This window comes from Tyto alba, unplaced genomic scaffold, assembly GCF_018691265.1.
Source record: "Tyto alba isolate M040663 unplaced genomic scaffold, T.alba_DEE_v4.0 Super-Scaffold_27, whole genome shotgun sequence".
NCBI classification, from domain to species: Eukaryota; Metazoa; Chordata; class Aves; order Strigiformes; family Tytonidae; genus Tyto; species Tyto alba.
In genome coordinates, this window is record NW_024881301.1 from 5,749,252 (window position 1) to 5,760,716 (window position 11,465).

The window sequence follows — 11,465 nt, forward strand, 5'->3', positions numbered from 1 at the left end:
TGGGAATTAATCTTTTTATTTACCCAGAACGAAGGAAGAGAATTAAGGGCAAGCCGAATAGCACTGAAATGGACAGATTTGTATTCCCTACTGAAAAACATTGCATCTAAGTGCCTGACAGCTAAAGTTCATAAGTGCAACAGCAGATTTTTAAGAAACTGTACAGCCTTTCTGTTCTTTTTTTTTTTTTTTTTTTTTTTTTTTATGGGGGATGGGAAAGAGAGTCTGGGTTTGACCAATAATGTGATCATTGTTGAAAATCTACAGCAGTACAAGAAATGAATGGGGAATATAGTCATAAGAAATAGGGAAATAAAAAAAGGAAAAAGAAGAAAAGAGTAATGAGTTTTCCTGACTTAGACCCCAACTAAGCAAAGTATCTAATCAGAGAGCCAAGGATTTGCAGTGTTAGTTAGGCCTTTCAACTTGAAGAGATGTGATCAGCATGCCAGCATGGTTGTGGTTTCTGCTCATCTGGCTTCCTACAGTTTCCAACCAGCCATATCAAATCTCCACCTGTCTGCTCAAGCAATTCAGTTTAAGCCTAAATAAAATTAAATATATGAATGACCCATAGAATCATTTGATGTTGGAAATCTCATAATGTCACTACTGTTCTTTGATATAAGCCAAGTCACAGTTGGACTTAGCTTTCACATACTTGCTGGCTTTTTGCACTCACATGTATTTTTACATCCCCTTCTCCACAAGCTTCTTTCTTATTTCATTTTGGCAGGTTGCCAGTATAGTAGCCAGAATGCCTATTACATGCCAATTAATCCCTTCTTGATGAATTTGAGTCATTTGTATTTATTGTACACAGTACGGAAATACATCATGACAAAATATAGTATAAATAGGGCATGGGTTAGTCAAGTATAAAGCCTTCATTGTCCTCTACTAGATGCGTATTTATCATTTCAAACTAAAATAATCAATGTCCTGCTAGAGTAACCTTTTCCATTGTATTTGAGAAGCCTTTTAATAATTTTTTCAACATAATGCTAACAGTGTAACATACTACATTTTATTTTAGAAACTCAGATGAGACATAGAGATGAGATCCACAGTTATGGTACTGTACACTTCTAACAAATAGAAATAACAGTATAGTAGTAATACAATAGTCTGCAATCAATTCAAATGGGCAATTGTATCTAAGGAGGTTTATGCATACCTGTGGCCTCTGCCCAGAGAAGAGCACGTTTGCTCTTATTAGACAAAACCCAGGACAGTTGCATGTTCCCACCAAAGCAGGGGCATGTGTGTGGAGAGGCAATGATGGGGCAGACTCAGGACACATTTTAATCAGATGCCCATAGTGGACTGTCAAATCTAGATCTGCTTGGAGCACATACTTAAATCCAGCTGACTTTAGTGAGGCTGCTCCTGTGAGCTAAACAGGGTGCTCAAGCACATGGCTGAGCTTCAGACTTGACTTTGGCCTCCTTGGGGCACAGTCCCACACTATGACTGAGCTGAAAAATGGTCCACAGTGTCTGAAAGATGGAGATTTTGCCCCCTCTTTCCTTTTCTTTCTTCCACTCCCCTTCCTGCCCACTCACTACATATTTACCCTCTTCCCTCCAGCTCATCAACTTCCGTGCTTGGCTGACCCCTAGGTAAACTCATTCAGTTTGCTCTACCAGGAAAAATAAGTCCTTATTTACACTTTTCCCAGGCTATTTTCTGCCATTTTAGTTAGCTGAGATGTTGTGTTGTGCTCCAACAAGCATCAAGGCCAGTACAAAAGAAATGGGCATCCAGGAGCAAGACGAGAGGAGAGCTTGGAGGGAAGGGGGGGACTTCACCGTCATCGCAGCTGCCCTTCATACATATCAGGTTGCATTAGCCACTGTTTTAAAGCAGAGCAACTTCTGAAATTGCAACATAGTGCCAGCTCTTTACACACACCTGTGTTCATAAAGGCACTGGCTGAACTGATCTTGCAAAGTCCAGTTTCAGTTATAAAATCCTCCAAAAGCATTTTACTGCATAATATTATTATGATGTCTAGATGCTTCACTCAAAAATCAAAAGGAATTAAAGCTCTGTAACACAGCAAAACTATATAGCCAATTAGAAGACATAAACCGTTCAGACAGAAATGTATGTATGTTTAAGAATAAGGATTTCACTTTTAACCAACCTTATAACACATCCTTGTATGTATCCTTTACTTGTTAATCTGATTTTATTTAGTCCTAAAAAGGGGCTTTGCATACTAATTCAGATTAATCAGGTCTGACTGCATATAATTAAAAATTAGTAAGACAAAGGCAGACCCTAAATCAATTCTTAAAGAACATCTTCCTTCAACTACAAAAGATTAGACTTTATGCATCAGTTGCTCTGAAAGGAAAAACAGTTATTATTGAAGAGCACGCTAACATTTTATAATTAAAAAATGAAGCACGTTTGCCTAACAAAATTAAATGATCCAAACTATAAAGCACATCTGCAGAGATCAAGAATGATAAAACCAACAGTAGAGTAAAATCCAATGCAAAAAATATTAAAGCCCATTCCTGCAATGAGCTTCTGGCAAAGGACCTCTATGCAATAGAGGTCATATAACTTTTCAGTGTTTGCACTGGATATAACCCAGGGAACTAAATCCAAGCCTACAGTGGAAAAATACTAGTACTTTTTGTGCAATTCATAAACAATGCAACCTGCCCCTTAAGTTGGATGAAAATTAGGAAAGCTATCTTAATTAACTCACCTTTTTTTAAAATCCATTTTTAATTTATTTGAGAAGACTTATTCACTCAGTTTACTGTAGTTGGATACTGCTTATCACAGCAAAAGATTAGAATTTCCATACCTTCTTTGTAATTTTTTAAAACTTATTTTTACAAAGAGAACATTTGGAATTCTCTACCAAAAAAAAAAAAAAAAAAAAAAAAAAAAAGAAAAAAGGTTAATTTACAAATCTCTGTAAAACAAAGAACTTTGTTACAGGGACAATGAAATGACCCAGAGCAGACACACAACCGTCCCCTTCACAAGTAAGGTCACATCCTCAGTTATGTGAAAGGAACAAAGGCTAAAAGCCAACTCTGCACCCAGCAAACGGGCCTCATTCTGCCCCTTGCGTGTCCATTTGTATTTTTCAATGTCTTTCAAAGGAGCCTTCAGCCTGCCCTAACATGCAAATAAGAATTCCCCTGCTCCCACCGTCTCCCTCACACGTATCAGGGCAGGAAACACAGCAGCCATGCCAGCAGCTGTTAAAGCCACGGTGAGGTTATGATCGCGGTGGAAGGGAAAGTCCCACTGTGGCCATTATTGCCCACGCAGGAGAACCTCGGGGAGAGATGAGCCTCAACGTGCTCGCTTGCAGCGGTGCGTCCACGGCAAATGGAGGACCTCACGGGTGAAGAGCAGGGGACACGGCGCTCTCCTCCAGCAGCCAACACTGACTTTCCACACCTGGAACAGATGCTGCCCTGCAACTCAAGGGGCCAATAGCCCCAGAAATACAAGTAGGGAAGGTCGGCATTTAATAAATCATCCTTCGAGATGGACCACAGAGTGTAGGCTTTTTTCCATACTAGGTATTTCTTGATATTAAAACTCAAAAGTTGATGATAAATTAGAATTCAGTATATTGAATTCTGTTCTTCAGAGGGCACCCAGTCTCCAAAAGTCTTACTTATTTCTTTGCATTTTATGATGAACGCTGTCTTGTCTATGTCACTGTCTGCTTGTGAATGGCCTCTGAAAACATTTGAATAGCAAGAGATTTCAGAATACGACACAGTTACAGTTGCAAATATATTAAATGTAGAGCTTAAATTTATCTCAGGGTACATAAGACATCCTCTGGGAAAGCTGCGCAATGCAACCATGCTTTCTATTTTTGGCAATAATTAAACTATACTATGAAGAGTTATTAGAATAAATGGCACCGTAAACCCCGAAAGCAAAATAGCTAACATTCTAATATGATGTTCTTAGTCCTGTCTCATACCTCATTCTTTTCAGCTCTACTGCAAATGAAAATTAGAGCCAATGGAAACTAAAAAGGTAAACTTTTTTATGCATGAGCTAACATATTTAGCTAGATGAGAAAATAAATACCCTTTACCTTTTTTCTGTTTAAAAGTGTAAATCCTTCCTGCTGCACATATTTGTAAAGTAAAATTGCTCAGTACTTATACATCTCTCATGCTTATCTTCTAAATCAACAGTGATAAAAACAGAATTTTGAAAGTAATAGAGTATATAATAGGAAATTCCCCTTGTCACTTGCATTAACACAGTGCAATGAAGTACAAAATATAAAAAAATAAACTATGAATCTGACAATAGTCACTTGGAAGATAAATTTATCATGGATTATATATCTTCTTTTAAATAATGCATCACACGCTTTTCTGAACCACTGCAGTTCCTTCTCAAGGTGTTGTAAAAACTGAGCAACCTGAAGCATATTTATACAGATTAAGTGGTTTCTAATACTCCAAAGAGCACTTAATCTGCATGAATGTGCTTCGTGTTGCTATGTGCCTCTAAAGCCTGAACAAGGAGCCTAAGTGATTCTGAAAGTCTGCAGCACATTTGTATTTTGATAAGTCAAACAAAGGCGAAAATGGAAGAAATATGTTAATTGGCCCTGGCAAGCAAGACAAGCAAATGGCAATCAGATGCTTTCCAGCCTGAGCTTCTTATTCTCCAGTCATGTCCTTAAAACATCTCAAATTATTCTAATAATGCAAGTTATTATGCTAATATGGACTCAAAACCAGAATAATGCTGGAAAAGATGTATCCTTGATAAAGTGTTCCATAATCACCATGACTAATGTTTATTAAAATGCTGCTCTAGAAACTGAAGCAAAGGCCAGCTGTTTTACCTTAAGGGTTCTGCTATGGCATTTTTCAGAAATTCTGTGTTTATTTTTTCTACATTGATCATCTAAATGAGAGAACAGTGGTACAACACTGAGCAAAAGAGCCTTCAGAGTCTGCCACCCTCCTCTGGCAGAGCCAGGAGTTGATTATTCAATGGGTAGCCAGTATTTCTATAAAGTATGCTGAAAGGGAAATACACACACAGGAAAAGAGAGAATTTAAAAATAAAAATAATGATCTTTATACCATTTCCACACTTTGTCCCATATCGATTAAAATAAGAGGAAGAAATTACGCCAGCAGAATCAGCACATGGCTGATTGCTCTTACAGACTGCTGCGGGGGAACACACTCAGCAGTGTGTTGGTTTGTTGCAGATGTCCTTCCTCTTCCAGTGTTTGAGATGAGGACACAGAGATGTCTTGTGATGTGCAGGAGGAAGACATTCTCCCACTGTCTTTGCTTGTAGGAAATGAAGAAACTTGGCGGTAGATAGGTTTTGAAGGCACTGTGGCATATGTGAAAATTGTTTCTCATATAATTCATATTGTTATGGAGAAAACCATTGAAAGACTGTCAGAATGTAGCAAGGTGTACTGTTTAAGTTTCATACAAAATACATACAAAGCATCAGCACCTTTTTTTTGTTTTACTCTATGCAAAGTAAGAGTGTGTGGGATCTTGTAGAACATGTAACAAATATTCAGTACAAACTTCTTTTCCAGCGACTGGGTCCCAGAGCTGTATAAATATCTCCAGAAAGCAGTGCCCAAGGCTTTAAGAGTATGTGAAATGAAAAGGATACATCTGTCAGCTGGTATGTAGCACAGGAGGCAAACTGCTGAGTGAATTGGCAAGGGAGAACAGAAGATGATAATGAAGACAACACTAAAGTCACTAGAAGAGATGGAAGGTAACATTTGCTGGTCTTCAGTTCAGCATGGTTCATAGCACTGGATCATTTGGAATGGTTCATCGGTTCCTAAGGCATAAAGGTACTTTCTTCACAGACTACTCATCCCAGATATCTTCTTTGACGCCTGTCCTGAGAGACAGAAATAGTTTTCCAAGATAATAAACAATTCCAAAGTGCTTGCCACAGAAGAGCAAGGAACATTTGGGGTTCATAAAGGGCTACTGCAGTAGCTGTAGGGAGAAAAAATAAATGAAAGAAAAATGATGAATGGCTCAGAGTTGCCATTTCTTTTTCTTGTTTATGTTGTTTGTAAGTTTATTTATTGTAATCCTAAAGTAGCATTCTAAGCTGGCCCCAGCCTCAAGGGGAAAGAGAGGTCTGCCATAATATCTTTGAAAGGGAAAGCTACAAGTCAAGAAAAATACAGGCATATAAACGGGTGGTTCAACCCAAACAGTTAGGCTGTACTACTGAATTATATCCACAAATACATTTGTGTGGGATGTGCACTAATTTCAACCTTCAGACACCCCCATGTTGAACTGTTCCTTTGTATGCATAGGGACAGGATGTTTTCTACCTGGTCAGCTTAAAACGTCAGAGGTAATAAAATCAGTACAACGTGAAAAGCATGGCACATACCAGACTGCTCCTTCCTCACATTTGTCACTTTACTGAAGCCATAAATCTTGGTCATGCAGCAGGGGAATCAGTGGTGTTTGTTTTTTTAAAAAATACTTTGTTAGAAGCGTGGTTATTTTGGAATGAAGCTTGGTAGGTTTATAGGTGGAGCAGAACAGACAGATCCTCTACCATTTCTATGTGCTCAGGAGTTGAATTCTAACATCCATTTCAGTGGTGCAAAAGAGTTTTCCCTGCCATCATTAATGCTCTCTTACTGCTGTTTCTTGGAAGTTTTAATATACCTCTGAGGTGACCCAAGAAACAGAAGTCTGCAGGACTGCCAATCCCCAGTAAAACCTTTGGCTTTTGAAAATGAAAGCCTATCAAGTCCAGTGTCATAACAAACCTATCAGGTCCAGTGTCATAACAAACAGATTTGTATGCTGTAGGATGGTTTCTTCTACATTTTGCCACACACTGCTCCCAAAGGAAATTAGACCATATGGTGAGCAATTTGCCTGTGTGTGCAATTTACCATCTTTGCCCCTAACAGGTGTGGGTATCCCAGCAGGAATGGACTAGTGGGATTTTTGTCACTCAGCTCCTTGCGACTGTGAAAGGGCACTCTCCCTCACGCCAGCCTCCATCTCTCCATCCTCCAGCCAATGGAAGTGCTAAGTGCAGCATGTTGCCTGATGCTTGTCCACCTCTGCTATCCCACTCCTAGGTTATTTTTTGAACCGGTGTTCTCAAGCAGCTGCTTTCAGCTTCCCTGTTATCGCTGTTAATCCTGTGTTCAAAACGTACCATGCTACTGCGACACAGCTGCTGCAGGACCATCGCTTCAGCTTCTCTAACGTGTCCCATCTCACCAAGCTCTGGGCCTGCCACCCCCTTCCAGGGGTGCAAATGCCATGATTCTCCTTGCAGCTGGCTTTCAGGGCCAAGGGATCCCTCTAGGTCCCGGCGTGCTTCTGACCTTTCTTTTTGGGAGCTTAAGATCAGCAGTGGATACAGGGAACAGAAGGTCCTTTTATAGCAACGAGGGATTTTGCTGTCACTGCTTTTTGTGTGTGTCTCTCTCTATTACCACTGGGAAGAAATCATAGCACATAAGATGTTCAAAACAACAAGAGCAATAACCTTTTCCAAGTTCACCTGTATTTTTATATCACCCTTTTGTAGATCCAAATTTCCCCAAATTCGCCCTTTCTTCTCCCTCTACCTTGCCTTTCTGGCTGAAGCCCTTGCCAAGCTAATTAATCCAACATAAGCAGGCAAAGCAACACAATAATCCAACCAAGACAAAGTAGTCATAAATTATTACAGGCAGCTTCAAATCCAATCTGCCGTTGTCTTGGTGACTGACTGGGAAGTACCAATAATTTTTTGTTTCTTCTCAGGCTGCAAGATGTCATCCACATTTGTCTGTCTTCCCTCTTCCCCCTTCCCCACCCCTCCTTTTCCAGCCCTTGATGTTACTCACTCTCTCATCTTGTTTTCTGATGAGATAGCTTTGGAGTTAAGCAATCCTTGAACTTTCAGTACTATCTGCTACTGTATCTTTTCTTCATCATTTTATTATTTTTTAACAAAAGCTCAGAGGCACTGGACCCTTAGTCCTGTGAAGAGTCCCCTTCTCCCTGTAGTTCTTGCATTTTTTTTTATACACTGTCTTGCAGCATTGTGTGACATGTTAACTCAGTCCAGGAGCCAGTATGTCACGTTGTCACCCTACTGCTTTGTGTTCCTTTGACTCCTTCTGTCAAGCACACTGATATTTCTACACCCGATCTCTGACTCGGAGAAAGCAAATAATGGAGCTGACTTCATCCCAGAAAATAAAGTGGTCTTTTACCTGGACATATGGTAGCAAAGGGGCTCAGGACACCATTTCCCCTTGGCACTGCTTCTCTGATCTCTTTTTTATTGCCACCCATGCTCTACATAGGGGAAAAAAAAAAAAAAAAAAAAAAAAAAAAAAAAGCTCTAATATTTTTTTTAATCCAAACAATATTTATGTGATTTTCATTCTCTGTCTCTAAGTATTTTTTTTTAATGTTTTCAGGTTGCCTGAAGAACACATAGGGGTGAGACATTTTATATTTTCTTTAGTTATATGAGCAGTGATGGACCTTATATACAATCTATTTACTTTAAGTAAATATTCTGTCTTCCATCAAGAGAGAGTATAGAAATTTGCTAGACAAAGCATATATCAGTTATGGAAATTTGCAAATACAGGATGCATGTATATTTGATGCAACAATATGTTAGAGTAAAGAGTTTACAAAAGCAGAGAGAGATATGTAATTCCCATCAACCTACCTAGACACCTTTGCTTCTTTTGAAAACTTCTCTTTAAAAGCTGGAAGCACTATACAAGAGTATAAGCATACACTACATTTAGAAATTAGGTGGAGTTGTGGTGTTATATGCCTGTAAGGCAACACTTAAAAAAATTTGACACTAAGAAGTCACAATACGGAGATGTTCTTTATAAATGCAGGTGGAGGGGAAATGTTCAGTTCAAAGTGGGTCATTGAAATAGGATCTCAGTACCATGTGTTAGAACTAAAAAAGAAAAATAATTACTCTAGTGCTCTTATTACTAACTACAGATTATAACACAAGTGGGTTATTTTCACCCACAATTATAGGTGACCCTTATGAGGTTTCTCTTTCATTTCCCAAAAAGGAACATGGGAGTAAATTTCCTGAATGTTCACCACTGGGATTTTTAATTTCCAATTTCCATAAATAGTTGCACTATTAAAGATGACACCATGATTACTCACCTTAAACACAGAGAAATTGTGAAGATGGCTGGAGTTCAATTCAGCAGAGTAAATACTTGTAATACAGCTATATATGGAATAAATTCTTCTTTAAAATTCTTCTGAAATATGTGCTTGCCTGAACACATATCAAATTTACATCTGAGATCAGAGAAAGACCCAAGAAAATGATGCCAGTCATATTCTTGGCAGCCATCAACAGGGTAATGCTGTCAAATATAGTATAAATTTCCTCTTAACACATTGTGCTTCTGCTTATCTTACCTCACCCACAGCCACACAAACAGGAGGAAGAGGAGGCTGGTGACAGCTCAGTGACCAGACAGGATTAACAGGTGGCCCTTAAATACCCAACAGCATTGAGTGTGTCAGAGACCACATACAAACAGTCCAAAACAAAGGAATAATCTCCACCAGGAAGAAACAAATACAGGAGAGGACTCCTTCAGCTGATATAATAAACCAAGGAGTCATGGAATGGCAGGTATAATCCCGTGTCCTTGGTGATCATAGCATAAAACACATCTGTGATCAGAGGATCCAAAAAGAGGTTGGCAAAACGATAGAGAAGGGATGAAAAGCCAAAGAGTAGTGTCTAAAACCAAAGAAAGATGAAAAGAGCTAGGTGGAGAATCCAGAAGATATTTGCTGTCATGATGGAAACAATTAGTGGCACCCTCTGGCAATAGCTCTTCACTCAGCAGCAGTGTTGTTTAAGACCATTTTGGGAGTCTCCACCTACTTTCTTTTCCTATTGCTAATTTTTCCCTACCACACCCTCACTTCTCCTGGCACTGTCACTTCTTGCAACTTGGATAGAGGAATTGCTTCCACTTGAAAAATAAACCAGCATAAAAAATAATGAAAAGAAGGGCTGTGGTGGAAGTAAATAGATGAAGGGGTGAGGCTTGCTCAAGATGGCACTGTTATTAAAAAGTGAACCTTGTCATTCTGTCCTGTGTGCGCCTTTACAGTAACACTCCCCTTCCAATGCTGCTGCTCCCTGCTCTGCTCCCATGCAAAGCCAAAATAGGTGGATGCAATCAAATGACTCACCCCTCCTGCCTGCCCGGGACTCCCCTCCCTCAGACAAGGGCAGGATGGGCTCCTCAGGGAGCCCAGGAAAAGAGGCACCCACCTCTCAGGCATCTGAGGGCAGCTCTGCTGCTTCCTCCCCCTCAGTCAGAAATCTGACTTGAAAGGACAGGCTAGGAAGATTGGGGGAGTAGTCTGACATTCCCCTCTGCACAGTGGCACTGCTTCAAAAGGGGAGACAAAGGGCAGCCTCACCTTCCTACCCTCCTCTCCAAGGCCACCTAACCAAGGGTTTGATTGTTAATAGGCTCTCTGGGAAAGCGGGATGCTTAAAAACACATTTTAAAGATGAAATGGACTCAATCACATTTGGGGAAGTTCCCTATTTGGCTGATTGGTGTGCAGCAGGAGCACCTCCACACGCAGCAGCTCTGCCTGGTTTGGGGATTGTAGCTGGGCCAGATGCCGTAACTGGATGTTAACATAAGCAGATGCAGAAAGCCAAAAGGCAAGCAGGGTTTTTTTCCAGAGAACTACCACGCTGTGAAAGGCCACAGAAGCCACAAAGCCCACCGTTACCATTCAGCACACATTACAGCTAGAGGTGGACTGTATTACCCACTAGCAGGTCAGCATTGCACAATGTCCACCAAAGTCCCATTTTAACCATCTTGATTCATATCTGCCTTCCAGTTTTCAGTTATATCTACATATGGCTTTATGTTTTTTAGAAAATCCAACCGTAATGCAGTCTTCCTGAGAGGAACTCGGACAAGCTCTGTGGATGTCCACTCTGTATCATGAGAGCTGCCCTAGGCCCTGACCTGGTTTATGTCTGGGTGCTATAGGACAGGCTGTCTGTAGGTCACGCTTCCAGATAGTCCTTCAGGGCAGGTGTAGGTGATAACATAGAAGGGCAATGCTGTTCAACACATGAATTTTGTCCGTTAATTTAACAGTGAAAGATTTTCTCTTTGTATGAAGTACTCATCATGCACTGATTAGTTCAGACATGTGCACACATGCGTATTTATGTGCATGTGTGTATGCAAATATATATTATACATATTTCATATTATATTAAAATTTTACTTATAATCTCTTTTCTAAACAGATGGTTGCACAGAAAATACAGCAAGCTTTGTTGGGTAACTACTAGACCTGTCAGTGGACACAAAACAATATATTTTATTACAGAGTATTCATCTCATGTAACTGTAGGTTTGAATCACA

The 11,465-nt window shown here is 39.9% G+C and overlaps 1 protein-coding gene across 1 annotated transcript in view; it reads left to right on the top strand.

Moving 5' to 3' along the window:
* The window catches only part of LOC122153924 (cadherin-2-like), a 110,026-nt gene extending 102,900 nt beyond the window's left edge, over positions 1–7,126 (top strand). Inside the window, 1 exon segment of the mRNA XM_042797857.1 lies at positions 6,953–7,126. Coding sequence (XP_042653791.1) covers positions 6,953–7,126 — 174 coding nt within the window.
* Positions 7,127–11,465: the final 4,339 nt, after the last annotated feature.